The sequence below is a fragment of the Gadus morhua genome, chromosome 23 (assembly GCF_902167405.1).
Source record: "Gadus morhua chromosome 23, gadMor3.0, whole genome shotgun sequence".
NCBI classification, from domain to species: Eukaryota; Metazoa; Chordata; class Actinopteri; order Gadiformes; family Gadidae; genus Gadus; species Gadus morhua.
In genome coordinates this window covers 15,079,745-15,098,728 of record NC_044070.1, presented here as the reverse complement: position 1 = coordinate 15,098,728, position 18,984 = coordinate 15,079,745, and the positions used below count along the sequence as shown (strand labels likewise).

Here is an 18,984-nt window from a genome sequence, read left to right as displayed (position 1 = left end):
GCCCCTTAGATAAGCTGAATAAATAGGCCTACGTCAAAGCAAAAAAAGGCAACAAAACGATGAAATACTTTATTATATTCAGTTTTTTATTTGCAGAGCCCAGATTGTTATCAACTTTGCTGATTCGATTTCAAGTATCATATCGCACCACAGGCTGTCCATGTGCTGGATAGATTTTCACTCTATCGGCATCGTCACCAACTGTGGCGTACATTAGGTGGCACAAGGATATGCTTCAGGTCAGACGCCATCTGTACATGTACCTCGGCAAAAATAAACACAAAAAGATTACAAAAATATATAGGCCAAACGACATACAGCTTGCCAACACACGTTTTGTCTGGTTAACTGTGCAATACCCCATCATGCAATACCACATGCAGTAATAGAGGGTGCATGACGACCATATGCCATGCATAACCTTGCATACAGAAACCACTGGTATTTTATGTACTTGGAGAGCCTTTAACAGACATATTATCTCCCAATAATATCAAACCCAGAGCAGACACAGCCACTTTTAGACATTCATTCATTTACAATCATTCAACATCATTAATCCCTTTCTACTCCCAAAAAACATTTTCTTCATCAGGTGATCGTTCACTTCGTTTTGCCAAGCCAAACTCAAGCCAAGCCTCTGCTTTAGTTTGTAAGGTGACTTCAATGCATGAAAGCAACAGCGAATGAGAACTTCAGAAACAATGGAACAACAAGGAAAATGATGGCAGAGTTTTGGCACTGTCATGTGCAAATCTCCATGAGGTTGGCATGGTGACACGTTATCTCAGTTGCTCGTTGCTAAACAGAAGTTTGATAACGTTGAGGGTAAACCCCCTCTTGAAGTACTTCCAGCTGTAATAGTAAAAGGCTGGCCCATGTTATTTTTTTAAAACAATCGTTGACGTGGTTTATATGCCCTGCTTCAATAAATAATAAAACGTCCCTCTTATAGACATTGGCAAACAACGGCGAAAATCACCAGCAGAAAATAAATTGAGCGTTAAAAACTATCGTCCTGATTCTGAGAAGATAGCAGGAGTAAAAATCTGTTTACTTTGCGATGACCTTGGGACCTTGCTATTTTTTACCAAAGGCATATAGGCAGAAAAGGCTATGCTTTACATATCAAGGCCAAACTTCAAAACTTTGATCCGCTGTTTTTGATGATGGTTTAAAGAGGTTGTATGTGTAGATTAAATAAATACTTCATTTGGAAGATTAGGTCAATTTCAGAAACGTTTTTTCTTGCATTCAACACAAACATCAATAAATACATACTCATATGTCAGCATCTTCTGTAATGAATAGTTTAGTTTTAGGATATGATAATGCAGCATTTTGATTATCTTATAAATCCATACAAAATAAGAACAAAAATCCCAGGGAAAGACGGGGTAAGAGGGAATGATCAATTGCACCGTCAGGAACAACAGGAGTTTTGACGTTGAATGTTCATCCCTTTTGCATCCGATCCGATTGGCTCAAAACCAACAGCAACAAAATAGCTTGTGAATCAAACCAAATTATAATATATTATAGATACACTGGACGGAAATGCATCAAAAACCCAAAAGCTACCACTGATTTGAAATCCTGCAAGCACTCACTAGTTTTGTATTTCAATGTATCTCAGTGCATGTGTAAACTTGTTGCCAGGTATTTAATTCTATGTATCCCTGTTGTGTCGGATTTATTTAGTTTCCTTCGCTGTGTGCTCACCATTTGGCCACTTTGCACTGTACAGCCCTTTTTGTCTACAACAGTCGTCTATGTAAATCTGCTCCACCAATAAACTTCATTCGATTTTTTTTCTTATTTGTATGGTCATAAAATACAGGCATCAGAGATTATACGTGTGACGTACTGTTAAGGAGTGGATGAGTATTTTGCAGTAACCACTGCTGAACCGCTGTTTCCGTACAATCCGTGTTGACATTCACGCTCCTTTATGGCAAGTCCTATGGCAGTCAGGCTACTGGGCCACCAGCAAATAAGGGCCCAGTCCAATGAGGTCATTGCACATCAGTCTCCGTTAAAAAAGAATCCACAATCCAAAATTTGACGTCTAAATAACGTCTAAATAGAAAATAAATATACACTTATAATCCTAATGTTCTTGAAATATTAACCTACCCTATGTCCATAATTCAACAGGGACGCGTGTGCTTCGTCCCTTTTGTCTGTATTTTCACTTGAGATTATTCTTCAACCTCTCTAAAATAAAAGCAATGGCAATAAAATATCTGCAGTGTAATCCCACAGTGACGCGACAACAGCTGGATTTAATAGCGGGAAACCAGATACAATCTTACCTCAATAGGAAATGTACATCCTGTATTCCACCACTATTCCCCAATAACTTGTTCCTCAAGGTCCCCATCAACAGTGACAAAAAAATAAAATGCATTAAAGAGTCTATATTCTTTCTGAGCTTCCAACTGTGAAAGAGTAAAGTGAAGGATTGGGCCTAAACCCCAAGAAGCCTATCAAGTACGTTTCCCTTCCCATGACAAAATATGTTCATCAAGGTTCTTCTCCGCTTTCCCTCACCCTCAGGGGTAAGAAAAAGAAAGAAGAAACCAACACAACCATAGCATTAGCCGTGCAGGGTATTATCATTCCATCCATGGCTTCAAATCTGTCTGGTGTGCATGACGTCCACAAGTGCACAAACCACAACTCACTGCTCCGAGACCTCAGCGAGACCTGCCCAGCCCCTTTTACTCCTCTTGAACACAGGAGGTCCTTAGTTTTGCAGGACAGTGGAACATCCTCGACAACACTAATGGTGTCCCAAGCAGGGCGTGCTGGTCATGTTCATCGGTCGCCGATTTTTTTCCTTTTCGGTACTCCTCTCTCCCTGTTAGTCCTTCTTTCCGTTCTCCTGGGGTGGCGGGTGTGGCAGCTGGGGCTTGAGGCCGTGAACCTGCTGTCCCTGCTTTCCTGCACGCAGCACCCGGCTGCATCCGCGGGCGATCTTGTGCATCCACATGACGTTCATGATGTCCAGGCAGATGCTGGAGCCGATCCAGGCCACGCGGCCTCCCCAGGGCACCAGGTAGTAGGCCGCCGTGCCGTACACCGCCCACATGCGGCCGTAGTACACCGGCATGACGGCGATGCGCACCGCGAAGAACACTGCTGCCATGGCGACGCCGTTGGCCATGTTGGACCGCGAGGCCCTAGGGTAGCCGAGGACCTCGAAGAACCAGCTGTGGGGGGGGGGGACCAACGACAACGGTGGGGAGAACAGCGTGAAGGGGTGTGGTTGGGTGGTTGTGTATTGGGAGTACATCATTATTTGAAAAATATATAGCTTCCTACGACCCATTTTTAATTGTAATTTACTCACTATTTTTGACACGGTGGAGCACATATCAAAATGATGTACAGCTCTACCACCTGTGGCCCTGCTATAATAATTAGGCCCCCAAACTTTTCCACAGAGGTGTCATGGCACGATAAACACTTGTGTAGCTCCACAACATTCAAATCAGATACTTTCCATTTGTGCTGTCAAACGTATGGCATCTTCACTAGGGTCGTCTATACTGGCGCACCACACTAGAGAGAGGTGACTGGCCTCATTCATAAATGGATCAGACTCCTAAATGAGTGTGGTACACCTATGTTTGTCTCCTACCATGACACACCTCTGTAAAAGAAAAGGGTCTATGCCAGGTTGAGGGTTATAGGTGACCTACCGCTGATTGACACACGGGGTGGAGAACTCCGCGAGCAGCCGGAAGTTAGCAAAGTAAGGCAGCGTTCCCTGGCCCTGGAAGGACAAGGTTAAGAGGGAGACCACCAAAGGGGAGGGGGATAAAGTAAGGCACATGTCGCTGAGTCTCTGGGAACTGATCGAGGTTGAACGATCCTCTACCAAGGTGGCACCGATTAGTAAAGAACCATCCAAATCGAGCTTTTAACAGCTTGTCAGTTTCACAATTTAGCCAATGGGTTATATATTTATTTGAATGTTGCCCCTACATGGACGGACATGTAATTGTCCCCTTAACTGAAATAGATAACATCTACGTCATTTTATTAAAAAAAAACATCTTGGGATTCTTAGGGTGGGGGAAGGTTCAATCATGGCTGCTTTAAAAATAGTTGAAGGCCTCTCCAGATATAGAGCAATTATTTTTAGGTCTCAGCTCAGTCCTTTGGGACACAAAAGTTTTTTTACAGACCAACACAAGAAAAACATGCGTTGTTAAATGTATCTACAGTTTATCTGGGTTCATACTGAATGTTAATACGAAAAGTTCCCATCAACACAATAGTCGACATTGCATCACGACAGTTATGTTAGAACTATCTAAACCAGTACATCACAACAGTTATGTTAGAACTACGTAAACCAGTATCGACACCAGAGCAATGAAAACACTGCACAGGCTTTGATACACATACAGTCAGCCAGCCACTGAATGAAAGGGCAATATACAGCCATGCAGTCAAATAAAACTAAAACAATACGGTTGGATTTCAGGTTCACATTACTAAAGGATCAGGTCCCGGTTTCCATATGTGATCATCTGTATTCTCGTTTATACAGTTGCCCTAGACAGTGTTTAGCTGGACACACGTGTTAAAAGTATCGGTAATGATGAACTATAGAAGCAACAAACCCACAAATTATGTGTGCATTGCCGAACATCAAGATTCCAAACTCTTCCTTGTTTATTTGTCCATCTATGAGAGGGTGTATTGATATTTGGGAAACCCAGACCTTAATCCAAGTAGCTTTGATCCCTAGTGTTTTCTGGTTAAACCTTCAGGTCATATTACTTCTACCTCCTATGTATCGACAGACCGTCTAGACCAGAGACCGTGACTTACCTTCCAAGGACTGAAAGAAAGAGCAGGTCACCGACACAATACTTACTATAATGCAACACACATGGATCGTCTTGATATGGACTCTATATAAAGGTTAGGACACACACTTTGCCTCTGTCTCTCTCTCTCTAGCATGAGTATGCTAGTACCTCTAGGTACTGGTAAGTCCATACTGTGACTGGGCATCCTAGGTATCCTCACGGTTGCAGCACAACAGCAATAACCGCAGACAAGACAGGAACAAGGGATGCCTACCACCCGCCCACCTCCCTTAGGTTACTGACCCTGGTTTCTCGAAACCTTTTTCTTTAATTTTGCTTTGTTAAAACAGATTATTATGGCCATAATAACCCACGCTAAGGTTTGGTAATTTTTGCATGAAGATTTGGAAGAGAAGATTATGCGTGTTAAAGGTCGTATTAGCAATAGAGACACCACAGAAGACAGGACAGAAGACTGACAGATATTATATATATAAAGAAGAAAGAAGACTTCACTAAGGTTGGAAGCAGTACAGAAAAGCCAAGATGTAAAGAGCATGCGTTTAATAGTCACTCATGGAGGTGGGAAACTTTTACTATTGTCATTATGTCAACATTTTAATTAGTTGAATGTATTAATGGTTAAATTAGAAAAACTCTAATTGTACCGCTTAAAATACAATTTAAATAGTAGAGATCTGTAATATAAAACAATGAACATTTAAGGAAAGGATCATTACTAAACTCAAATTTGTATGATGTTCATTTGAAAAGGATCTCAATGTGTCTCTTTGATATTATCCTATGATATCAAAAGAGTACATACTCTATGGTGGTCTGTTGGGCATTGTCTGTATCAAACACAGCGAAACGTAATACATTAACTAACAACACTGACATTTGACAAAAAAGAAAAAGACTAAATACAACAGGTCCAACGAAGAAGGAAAACATATCCAAGTAATTTGAACACCTCAATTATACCAACAGGTTGCCAATTCAAACTTTTTTAACGCACAGAACAAAACTGGTATTTCTGGGCCGAGGTTGTTGTGACATTGACGAGTGTCCAGTGACAGTATGGCCTTCTTTATTTACACTGCTTCATGTTTTTACCTAATTACTAATTAGAGTGGTGACGGACTTTAACTCAATATACTGCATGTGCCAGAGATCTATCCAGTTTATATTTAAACATTAAGACATTACATTCTAAAACTCTTGCAATCATTGAAAATACAGGAAGGTTAAGGCACTGGGGATCAAACCGTCCAGCAGTCTTACGTGATGAGTCACATACGAGATAAAGTGAACCTGTAAAGTCTGTTAGGCAATGACTACCGGCTGGGTAATGGTACAACAAGGAAGTCATCGAGAAACGGCTTAACAGCTATGCGCTGGCTATAACTTTTTCTTGAGCACATTTGAATTGCAGTTTAAAATACTGACGTTAAGTTGCATGACCTTACTACATTTCATACTGCTTTCTTAGCAGGACAAAACCAGTATCTACACCATACCATAGTACTAGATGTAAAATACAGGAAAGCCTCTGTACAATGGGCCCATTTTCTGAGCATAAGAAAGCACAGGTACAGAATCAGACTTTGGCACAAGAACAACAGGTGGGTGGTGAGTGGTTAGGGAGCTCGGCGATAGGTAGGAAAGGCATGTGGGCGGTTAAACAAGTTAGGAGTCATTTGTGGCATGCACAATAGCAGCAGCTACAGCATTCCCCGCCACCTTCTAGTAAGCTCTGCCTGGGAGGTTTCGAGTGCATGCAAACATGGGGTTAAAGCCCGGCATTCGGTTCAGCTAAAGCAATGGCGAATAAAGTGCAGCTTCGGTTCAAATCACACAACACTTAAGATAAGGAGGTCAGTAAAAACAAGACGAAAGAAAAAAGTAGTTGAGAAGCACAGATATTCTAAGAACAAGAGTGGGGTTGGGGGGAGGAGCATTCCATGCAAAAAATACCATACGTCATTCATCTGCATTTTTCTTATCCCCCTGTTGACCTGGTGGGCTGTCGGTGCATCCAACCAAGAGTGAACCGTTCTCACCGTTTTGAAGCTGGTAGCCAACACGAAAGCTACGTCTGGAGCTAAATCACAACAACCTCATCTTTAGCCATCTACTGCTTAAAAAGGACCACTAGACTATCACTGGTGGAAGAGAGCTTCATATCCATGCTATTTATCATTCTTCTATCCACTCATCCATCAATTTATCTGTCTATTGAATCCAGGGTCAAATCAACTCAAAATAAAACATTACATGAATCAACATTCACTTACTTAATTGAAAATGTACACCACATTTTCATTTTTCATTTACTTTACACTCAAATCTGACTCAAACCGACATTCTCTACAGATCATATTTCCTGGGTACCTGACAAGTACCTGTCCACAACTGCCACTTCCTCATTCAATCCATTCCAAGTTGCCATTCCCTCTCTTACAAACCAAATCAGGTCATACACAACCTCAGCTTGTTGTCAACTATACAAACACTTCCTTCTCAACTCTCTCCACTAGTGGTGATGCGACTACCAACAGAGGGAACCCTTAAGCTACGCACGGGCCACCCTAAGCTCCCAGCTTCACAGGAGTACAGCAGTTCACCCTTGGTTGTCTCCTTCCCGTCTTGGCTGCGCGCTCTGCTATTGGACAATAGGGAACTCACCAGTACATAGTAGTAAGCATACAATGCTGCCAGATGGTGCAATACAAAAAACTTGTCGCCTATCGCCTTCCAATAGTAAAATATAAGCAGGAGATCTGTAAGGAAGGGAGAGGAGAAGGAGGGAAGAAAAAAAAGAAGGAAAACATGTTAAAAGGTGACCTTTCCCCTTTTCAAATCCCATTTCAAATCCCCAATGTGTTTGCCCACGGTAAGCCAAATCAAACAGTTAATGGTTGATTCATGCCGCATTTCTCTTTGATCGTGCACCGTGAGTCTATGGTGTGACCTCCCCCACCCCACCGCGCTCACCTTCATGCAGGAACACATGGCTTAACTGCCGTTTGTCTCACCAGATATGAGGTAGCCCGTTGTGATGGCAACGTTGATCTTCACCAGCGTCGGATCTCCCCTGTTGACACAAACCGAACAATGGTTCACTGTGAGGCAGGGGTTATTTACCAGACCTTTGTATGATGTGACCCAATGCCAATGAACAAGAATTTACAAAAGTGAATACATTATGCAGTTCTGTTCTCTTATTATCATTACACATAATGTTTTTTTTTTTTAACTAATTTAATGTCAAGTTTTTCTCTTCTTTACTAAACAAGAAAAAGGAAGAAAAATAAATGGGTTAATAGGTGAGCTCTCTCACCATACTGGGTCTTCGTTGACGAGATCATCAAAAAACAAGATGTAGAGACAAAACAGCCCCACCAGGAGCGCATGCAGTGTGGACACCGTCCTGCAAGAGAGACAAACACACACACACACAAGTTCACTTTGAGATGTCAACAGGAGTGTTTTAACAGTCTCTTATTGAGCAAGAGTTCAACAGAGTGCTTAACGTCTTTTCCGGGCCCCATGGTAAATGAACTGCCTGGCAGCCAAAGGCTGGCGCTAGATTGACGATTGGGCAGTGAGTATGTCAGTCCTTCAACGCCCCTGACCCCGCCCCCCCACCACCACCACCACCACCACCAGCCCACCACCCCCCACCCCCCAAGCACCCAAGACTTCGGCCTCAGCGGAGGCTGGGGGGGCAGCCAAGCGGTTCCTGGCAATCAGTCAGTGAGCTGGCCAAGAGTTCCAGGGCTGCTCTGGGAATTCACGAGCTCAGGAGTGGCAGTGAGACGGTCGGAATAAAGTGGGTCTGACAGAGCAAGGCATCATCTACGGCCCCGTACCCATCCTGGTTAACGTGGGTCCAGATCGTGTGGAACAACACTTGAATCTGGGAATGTGGAGAATGCTCAGAAATGCAGATGGGCCACGGATATGACGGTAGACGTTGGCGATGCACAACAGCACAAACCACGTGGGGCAGCAGCAGCTCAGGAGGTACAGCGGGTTGGCTGGTAACCGCAAGGTTGCTAGATCAATTTCCCGGGTCCTCCTAGCGGAGTGTCGAGGTGGCCCTGAGCAAGGCACCTAACCCTTAACTGCTCCAGACTGGCTGGCTGTCGCCTTGCATTGGCTGACACAGCCTTCAGTGTGTGAATGTGTGCATGATGGGTGATTGTTAGACAATATTGTAAAGCGCGTCGGATAAAAGCGCTATATAAATGCAGTCCATTTACCCACATTTTCATTACCTGTGCAAAACTAAATATAGTATTGCAATCAATTAAGCCTCAGGAGCTTAGAATAAAAAATAAAATATCCTGAAACAATCTTTCATGATTACAGTAAGATTGATATAGACATACAAACAGTGATTTAGACTGAGATGAAATGTCCATAGTCCAAATAACCTACCATATAAAAAATATAAACAAATATGTACCAGGAATTTTGCAAGATAAGAGAGCTGGGATGCATTGAGTTATCGATAATGATCTGGAAAGGGTTCCTGGGATACAATAAAAAAGGAAATTTCCTAATTCCACGAACATATAAAATAAGGACAGCCTTTATTAACAACCACACCACCATTGACAATTACAATACTTAAAGGTCCCATGGCATGCTACTTTATGGATGCTTTAATATAGATATTAGTGGGCCCCTTAGACAGTATTTGAAGACGTTCCCGAAATCCAGCCGTGGTGCAGGATTACAGCCACTACGAGCCAGTCGCACATTGAGCTTTCGCCAAACGCACCATTTCCGTATCAACAGTAGGGCTAGAACCGAGCGAAAAGAATACAACCAACCCCCCTTGCAATGCGCAATGAGTCTTCCAACCGAAATCAATGGATTTCGCTACCATACCTCATCTACTACCAAAAAGAAGATGAGGATGTCTGCATTGCCTGGGGAGAGTCTGCAGACATCCTGAATTGTAAATCCAGGGTTAGGGATTATTTACTATCCATGTTAAAAAGAAGGAATAAAGCCTCAGATTGCATTTATTTAAAATATTGAAAATGCTTAAAGGAAGCAGGATTATTACCTAATTTTTCACTTTATTTTGTTTTTACACATTTGAAGATTTTATTTAAAGGCACATTTGTCTTGTTATCTTTATTGTTGTTGTTGATCCGAAAATGATCCGACCCGTGACTCCAAAACTCCGTTGCACCCCTACGAGGCACACACAGCCTCTACATATCTATATCATATAATATATATGAACCACGACATGGAGGAGCGAGGGATTGTTGCCCACGATTGTTGACAGCGGTTGTCTCACGCCGGAGCCTCGCTGCCCAGCGCTTAGGCACCACTGCCACCTGCAGCGGGCAGCGCCGAGAGGGTGGTCCCTCGGCAGCAAGCAGCGGGGCTCAAGCGGGATGTCCATGTCCTCCATGTCGCAGTTCATGTACTTCAGGGAGCCAAGCCAAAGTTCCTTTCCCTCCCCCCCCCCCCAATTCCTTTTCAACCATGGCTGAGCTAACCCAACTACGAGTCTCGTTGTGGAAATACCAGAGACGAGAGTCCGACGTGTGATGCGCCATAACACCAACAGCAGAACGGTTATCCAAATAACAAAGTGTGTAGAACCGTTCAAGAAATTCTATATAAATCTTTATACATCTGAAAGTACTGCCACGGACAAAGAGATAATGTCATTTCTGGATAAATTAAACCTTCCTAAGTTGAGTAGCTCCCAACAGGAAGACTTGGATTCACCTATTAGTTCCCAGGAGATACTTAATGCAATTAAGGCCCTACCAGCAGGTAAATCCCCAGGACAAGACGGGTTTACGGCAGAATTCTTTAAATGTTATGCAGAAGATCTATTACCATTATTTGAAAATATGCTTACAGAAGCATTTGAATTTGGTAAATTACCTCCCTCCTTAAACCAGGCAATTATCACACTTATACTTAAAAAAGAAAAGGACCCAACTGACTGTAAAAGCTATTGTCCAATAAGTTTAATATCTGTTGATTGTAGACTTTTATCTAAAATACTTGCGAATAGATTGGATAGAACACTTAGGTCACTTATCCATCCGGACCAAGTGGGCTTTATTAGACAAAGAAATTCTTCTGATAATGTGAGACGTCTTATAAATATTATGTGGTCTGTACGGGACTCCAACGATCCAACAGCAGCTATCTCACTTGATGCTGAGAAAGCGTTTGATAGGCTGGAGTGGAGGTATATGTTTCATACGCTTAGAGCTTTTGGATTTGGTCAAACATTTCTCAGATGGATAGATATTCTCTATAAAGACCCACAGGCCGCAGTGAGAACAAATGGTCTGATTTCCTCTTATTTCACACTTGGTAGAGGCACCCGGCAGGGCTCTGCATTGTCGCCAGGGCTTTTTTGTCTAGCTCTTGAGCCTCTTGCGGCAGCTATTCGGAAGAATCAGAATATTCAGGGAGTTAAAATAAATGAGTCTACACATAAGCTTCTGCTTTACGCGGACGACATTCTGTGGCTTACCTCGGACCCAGCCAGATCTGTCCCAGCATTATTGGACGTTATTAAGTCATTCTCCAAAATATCAGGGTATAAAGTCAACTGGTCTAAGTCAGAGGCCCTCCCACTGACCTCATACTGCCCAAAAACTTTATTTCAGGCAGGGCTATTTCAGTGGCCTACTGAAGGCATAAAATATCTTGGCATTCTCTTCCCTCACCAAATTGATAAAATAATCGAAAAGAATCTGGACCCACTTTTTAATAAAATGTCATTAGATACAGATAGATGGTCACCACTATTCTTATCATTATGGGGGAAGGTTAACGTCCTTAAGATGAACTGTATCCCAAGGTTGAATTATTTGCTTCAATGTCTTCCTATTGCAATACCCCAGAAATACCTTAAAAGGTTTGACCAAATTTGCAAAAAGTTTTTATGGAATGGCAAACGTGCAAGGACAAAGTTAGAAAGGCTTCAAGTTCCAATCAATAAGGGTGGCATGGGCCTCCCCAAGCTAGCCCTGTATCATTATGCCTTCGGTCTGAGACATATAGCTCAGTGGACACTGCCACCTGAGAGAGCCCCTCCCTGGTTTGAGATTGAACAGAGACTGCTTTCCCCACTTGCCCCTATAAATGCTCTGTCTAGCACTATACCTTCCGAATTAAAATCTCACCCTATCATATCCAACCTCGTTAATGTGTGGAAGAAGTTTTCTAAAGCTTTTAATATCAATGTCTATCTTAATTCTGAATCTTGTATTTAGAATAACCCAAAGTTACGTATTAATAAACATTCTTTTTTATGGAAAGATTGGGTGGAAAAAGGAATTATTACGCTAGCAAACCTATATGAGAGGGATAATATAAAGTAATTTGAAATGTTGACTGGTGAATACAATCTGCCCAGAAATAATTTCTGGAAGTACTTACAAATGCGTCACTTGTTACTTACTGTCATAGGGAGAGGAATAGAACCTCAACAGTCAGATCTTCTCTCTCGGACTACGAAAATAATGGGTTTGGGACATGAGGCTTCCATATTCTATGCAATATTATTCCAACAGACAGTTACCATATCTTATGCATCAATGTTAACTTGGTCGGCAGATTTGAACATTGATGTCACACATAAAGACTGGGATCGTATTTGTGAAAACATTAAGAGGGTGTCAAGAGACATTAAAATTAGATTAATCCAGTTTAAGATTCTTAATCGCTTTTATTGGACTCCAAGCCGACTGTTCAGGCTGAAGCTGCGGGATAATGCAGACTGTTGGAAGTGCTGCAGCTCAGAAGGGACTCTCCTTCATCTGCTCGGGGAATGTCCCATGATACAGAACTACTGGCTAAAGATTCATGATCACATTGAAAATATTACCCGGTCTAGCTTGGAGTTCTGCCCGCGGCTTTATGTCTTAAATGATCCACAAATAACATCCAATTGTGGAGCAGCAGACTTTATCCAGACCAGTATAATGGTTGGAAAACAAATTATAATGAGAAATTGGAAGAACCCAGGTGAGCCCTCTTTCCAGGAGTGGAGCACGGAGTTAGCAAAAGTGGCATCCTACGAAAAGATTTCTTTCAACACTAATGACAGGACTGAACGGTATGTGGCGAAATGGGGAAAGTACGTGCAATATATTGCTATAAGATGAGAGCGTGGTGCCTATTGTAAAAATGTAAAATTGATCCATGTGTGTTTTTCTATTTTTATTTTCTTTAATTTTTATTTTTTACTTTTTCTTTTTCATTTAACTATTTCTACCCGATTTTTATTACCTTTTTTGGCTTAATCTTTATGTTCTTTTTCAAAAATGTAACATCACTAAGGAACAATTGGTAAGATGTCAATTGTCATGTTGACTACAATGTTGATTGCAGTGTAATAGTGGTGTATAAAAACTCAATAAAATACCAATTACAAAAAAACAAAGTGTGTACAACACTTGCGTTACAGTCCCGGAGCTCTATATCTCAATAATATCATATAATACATATTATCACGGCCAAAAGCTGTGTGCGCCTCCAGACGATATTATGAATCACAAACGACTGCGTCGGGTTCTCCGACGTCACTGATTCTATCACTACCAAATCAATCTGAAGTGGACTGATCCGCACGCTGCCGGCTGCCGGCTGCCAGCTGCCAGCTGCCAGCCATGGGACCTTTAAACGCCATCGAGAGATTGCTATGCTCGATTCAAGACTGTGGCTTTTTTTAGTTCTAAAATCATTTCAATGTAAAAGGAAAGTGTAGCCTCGAGATGAGTGTTCCTGATACAGGTGGCCATTCATCACATAAAAAGGTCTACACACAACCTGACGAAAGCACATTTTATTTCAGGAAGGAAGTGAGAGTGACACGACTAATTCTCCCCCAACCACAGACTCTGTGGCACCATCTCTATCAGTAAGTATGAGAGAAAGAGCTGGATAGAGAGAAAGAGAATTCATTTATAACCCTCAACCCAGAGCCGTTATACATAATTCATTCATTTTTATAAACTGGCCTTTTCCTTTCCATCCATTCCCTTTCAGCGTCGATGGGACTTGCGCCAGAGATTTTCAAACATAGCTAACAACATATCACAATGCAAGCCCAATCCACAACACGATAGCCATGTTGTGAAATGGTCAATTGAATCAAAGCACACAGAGGGGTTACATGGAAAGCACCCAGTTAGATCATGGTTGTCCAACAGCTGAACTCCATCGAGCTTTCTGGCTTCATCCTAAAACCAGCAGATCCTTGTTTGTTATATTTGGTGGACTGAAACTGGCATACAATGGTGTATGATCCCTGTACGACCGGAGGCATTTTCAGGCACGCTAACATGCTTTTGAGAACTTGCATTGACCGTACAGCATGCGTTATGGCGCGATGCTAGCCACCACTATGTTGCTATAAAGAGACCTCAAGTTTGAAATATAGTCTCCACGAACCCAGGCATTTATATTTAGCTCTTGCACTACAAATGCTTGGAAAGCAAGTGATATACATCTTGCTCTTCCTGGAGTGGCAAGTTAGCAGAAAAAAGCAGTTGACCTGAAATAGGCCTATATCAAATCACAAATCCAACCTTGACATGATACCTAAAAACACAGCTGAAAGTGGTTCTCAATATCCATAAAATATCAATCAATATCTATATCTCTATCAATCTCATACATATAATATTTAAGGAACAGTGTGTCCCATTATTCAAAATGTATTTATTATTGAGAGAGAGAGAGAGAGAGAGAGAGAGAGAGAGAGAGAGAGAGAGAGAGAGAGAGAGAGAGAGAGAGAGAGAGAGAGAGAGAGAGAGAGAGAGAGAGAGAGAGAGAGAGAGAGAGAGAGAGAGAGAGAGAGAGAGAGAGAGAGAGAGAGAGAGAGAGAGAGAGAGAGAGAGAGAGAGAGAGAGAGAGAGAGAGAGAGAGAGAGAGAGAGAGAGAGAGAGAGAGAGAGAGAGATAATGATGTACAAAGAACATTATAATTCCATAAGTACCACCAACTCCCTTTCTTTTGGCCCCCTACCAAACAAATACGTATTGACATGCATACGGGGTACTGTACCCCTCAACAGAATGTACCCCCTCCCTGCGGGCTCACCTGGAGTTCCACTCAACCTTCTGCTTGTCACTGAGGACGTCGAAGCCCGGGCTGATGCGGGTGGACACCCAGGGGCTGGCCCTGTGGAAGAGCCACTGGAAGCCCAGGAAACTGGTCACCGAAATGGCCAAGATCAGCTGGCTGAATGTGTCCATGGCCGCCCTACCCTGCTGTGAGTGTGGAGGGGGAGAAACATAGAGAAGAGGTCATTTCGACAAACAGGATGATTTCAACTGAAAAAAGCGATCTCCACTTCATCACTACCGTTGTTTGATGTGGTTTACTGGGTTGGTTGTGAGGCTGAAGAGGGAAATGCCCGACGGTGTAATTCAAACTGCTCACCCAACCCAAAGAAGATATATTAAAGGGAAACAAAACCTTGTTTGAGCTAGGCCCCGCCCACTGTCAAATCATAAAAATAATACAAGGAAGCTTCTGTCGCACCTTTTTTTATTTACTGCAAGGGCTATGTGGCTGATCAGGCTTCCACCATCACCACTCATAAGATCGCGGGAGGAGGAGTGTGTAGCCAGAATGTTTGATTGACATTACCTTGAAAGCCATCCATAGTCCATGTTTAAGAGATTTGGACCAAGATCAATCGATATCACACCTATTTAACCCACTACCTCACCTCTCATCTTTGCTTTCCTTTAAACAGTCAATACTTAACCTATAGATCCTTAGGTGCGTTAAAGGTGCTGTAGGTACAATTCAAGGGCTATTATTTGGGCGTAATTTGTTTGAGATATAGTCGTAATAAATTCACTTTCAGAATATCCATTTCAAGTAGACTGTGCCTCTGTATGAGTCCATTTAGATTTGAGATGGCACCCAGGACATTTCTAACAAATCAGAGCATCTCTCCCCTGATTGGTTAGGGAATCCATCTTTCCTGTCAATCGAAAATAATGTACTCTTCCCCTCTTCTCCCTTTACAAAATTGTAAAAGCAGTGAAGGACCCACCAGGTGGGATATTGAGTAAAAGTGGCCCTTCAACATGGAACATTGTACACTAAACCGACTGGGTCGTTCAAATCCAGCCAAACAGTCTTTCGCTGATACACGCCAAAAGATAGCGATTTGTCCAAAGGACAAAAACTTATAAAAGGTCATTGTTTAACTAAATCCCATTCCCACTTTAACGCTAGCAGGCCTACCAAGTAACTTCTATGGCATTTGTAAGTAAGTACGGGTCCACAGATGTAGTTGTTATGAAAACCATTCTGGTATTTAGCGGTTTCTAAAGGCGAGGGATGTGTGCTTAGCCGAAAGTTTTTTTAGTATCTTTACCATTCTTTTTTTTTATAATAGGATGCCAAGATATAAATTGATATAAGCTTCTCAAATAAGTGAATCAATAACATATGAGCCATTATTTGAAAAGGACAAATATAATTTCCAGTGTTCACACAAATAATTAACAGAGCAATGCTCCATGCAATGACTTTGTAAAGGAAAGTATAGGTTACATTTGTTTTGATTCTGCCACAAAGCAGTAAATAAATATTAATCATTTCGAAATGATCAAAACTAAACACGTTTTCAACTTTGAAATCGTACCTTGATTTAATAATACCTAAATGTTTACTACCGACCTTAAGGTGTGATTCAAAGGTCTTTCTAACCTGGGAATAAAGAATTTGCCAGACAATTGAACAGGTTATTTAAGTTGACATCCTAACCTTAATTTCCCGTTTGTGACTTACACTTGGAATGCAGTGACAGTGACATCACTTAGGTATGAATTGTGAATGGAGGCAGCGTCTTGGATCATCATGTGTCATGTAAATGCAAACACCTTTTAATGGGTTACATCTTCATCACGTGTATCGCCCACGCTAAGCTCACGCTTCAAATACGTGTGCGTGGCAATGTTTTGCTCAGGGACACCTTGACACTCAGCTAGGAGGAGCCGGAGTTAGGACTAGCAACCCTCCGGTTGTCAGTCAACCCCCTGTACCTCCTGGGCCATTACCCCCCCACGTTTGTCTGTGAGTGACTGAGTGAGTGTGTATGTTCTCTGTTGTGATTAAGGAAAACTGTATTATTGCATATAGTGTGTACATAGCCAAGGAGATGATACCAGTAAACACTTCAGCATACAAATTAAATGTACACTTCATAAAGAAGAGTCTTATTAATTTTAAAGAAATTTGTAATATATCATACGATATAAACACACTGCATAAGCCGTAATGAAGAGCCATATCCTTTTTTGACGCATTAAGCATTATAGCATTAGAGGCATAAGTACTATTATGGTAGGCCTACAAAGTTGCGGGAAAATTAGTCCTTGTTTTTTCAGCAGAGGTAACTTAGATTAGTTAAAGTTTATATACATAACATTTCAAATAGCTTGTAGCTTAAAATGACCTGGCCTATCTATAGTCAATGCTGTTTGATAGTGATTTCAATAATGTTATCTATCAAATCACATTGTTTAACTTATGTAGTACGCAAACAAAAAAGCTGGCCATACTACTCTCCCTTTGTTTACATGCCATGTTGCACTGCCATATTTTCACAGCAGCCTCTGACAAACTACTGACAGACTGCCATATAGAATCGCTATTTTACCTCCAGTTGAACTGACTAAATAACTACTATACAAACACATATAACAATAATAACAACACAATTATTAATACATCACTGCACATCATCATTTGCCACTCAATGCCCAAAAAACTCAAAAGGCGATAACATCGTTTTGAAGGTGTTGCCCAGACTAATGCCTGTTGTTGCAAATCTGGGGGCTAGGGAAGCCATGCATTATCTTCAACATGCAAACAGTCATGCTTGTTAGGCAGGTTCCGTCGGGGTGGCCAAGGTCAAATACCCTATGGTCGACTTAAAGAAGCAGTGCAGGGAGAAGCAGAGGCAGAGCACCCGTTGCACGGACGGTGGCCTACCTGTCTTCATTTGAACCTAACTGTAGCAACTAAATAAATCGATGCCCATACAATTTTAAAAGTGGATGCATAAGGTCTCAATGAATTAAATAACTCAAAAACTTTAGCTTCAATGAGATGGAAGCGAATTTGTATTGAAAATACATAAACGTCACACTTTGTACGTAGGAATGGCATCGTTACGCGGATAGCGTTATTGCATAGTAACCTACACAACCAAAGTAAACAAAGATGTTTGATTAGGTATTTCAGAAGCAAATACATATTGCAATACATCTAAATCGTCCCTGTAAGCCGACATAAACCCACAGCCATTGCATATAACGTAGTTAAAACCTTTCGGAAGCCAGCGTTAAAATGTCCTTGCATAACATGGGTGGATCTTTTGATAGAGACGAAATGGTTGCCTGCGAAAAGCCCCGTCATAAATCATAACGACCCGGACAGCAGATCTGGCACAATCAAGACACCAATGCACAGTGTGCGTGTGTGTACGGGTAGGTTGGATGGATGGACAGCCCATGCAATCGATGGCTTGCGCCGCATTGCTTGTCACTTCATATACCCGGAGAAAAACAGGGTCTCACATCGGTGTGTCTACATGCGTGTGCGTGTGTGTGCAGTACATAAACACACAGGCCTACCGCGACCTTAGACAGTCTTACCTTTTCACGCTCATCAAGAACAGCCCTCACTCAACTTCTCATGGTACTCAGTCGATCGGGGAGTGTGTGGTGAACGCCGAGGCTGTGTCGGATCATGTCGACGAGAGAGACAACTGCCCGCACACACATGGACACACGGTGAACCACATGTCTGCCGCTCGGTGTCTATAGGGTGCTCGCTAGTAAATGAATTACATACAAAACCGTGGCGATAACCGCCACGCAGTTTCACGTCCGCATATGGAAATGATTGGGGGAGGTTAGGACGACCACGCTCACTCCTGTTCTGGCGCTCTCTCTCTCTATCTCTCCTCCCCTTATTGGGATCGAGTTACAGCGATTTTTTTTAGACACACACACACACACACACACACACACACACACACACACACACACACACACACACACACACACACACACACACACACACACACACACACACACACACACACACACACACACACACA

At 42.2% G+C, this 18,984-nt stretch overlaps 1 protein-coding gene across 1 annotated transcript; it reads right to left on the bottom strand.

Annotated features, from left to right (window-relative positions):
• Positions 1–55: 55 nt before the first annotated feature.
• On the bottom strand, positions 56–18,827 carry LOC115537234 (transmembrane protein 56-B). The gene is made up of 7 exons (XM_030348988.1): positions 18,518–18,827; positions 14,937–15,106; positions 8,173–8,262; positions 7,868–7,926; positions 7,518–7,612; positions 3,708–3,781; positions 56–3,215 (listed from the first exon to the last, which is right to left on the bottom strand). Exons 2-7 carry the CDS (start codon positions 15,089–15,091, stop codon positions 2,867–2,869), a joined length of 822 nt encoding a protein of 273 aa, XP_030204848.1. The 5' UTR covers positions 15,092–15,106; positions 18,518–18,827; the 3' UTR covers positions 56–2,866.
• Between the last annotated feature and the right edge of the window lie 157 nt (positions 18,828–18,984).

Bases quoted from the DNA above. Each gene is read 5' to 3' on its own strand.
- LOC115537234 (XM_030348988.1), bottom strand. From the start codon at position 15,091: ATGGACACATTCAGCCAGCTGATCTTGGCCATTTCGGTGACCAGTTTC. The intron at 8,263-14,936 runs GTGAGCCCGCAG...TCTCTCTTGCAG, and splicing joins AAGGTTGAGTGGAACTCCAG to GACGGTGTCCACACTGCATG. The intron at 3,216-3,707 runs GTAGGTCACCTA...CCCCCCCCACAG, and splicing joins ACCCCGTGTGTCAATCAGCG to CTGGTTCTTCGAGGTCCTCG.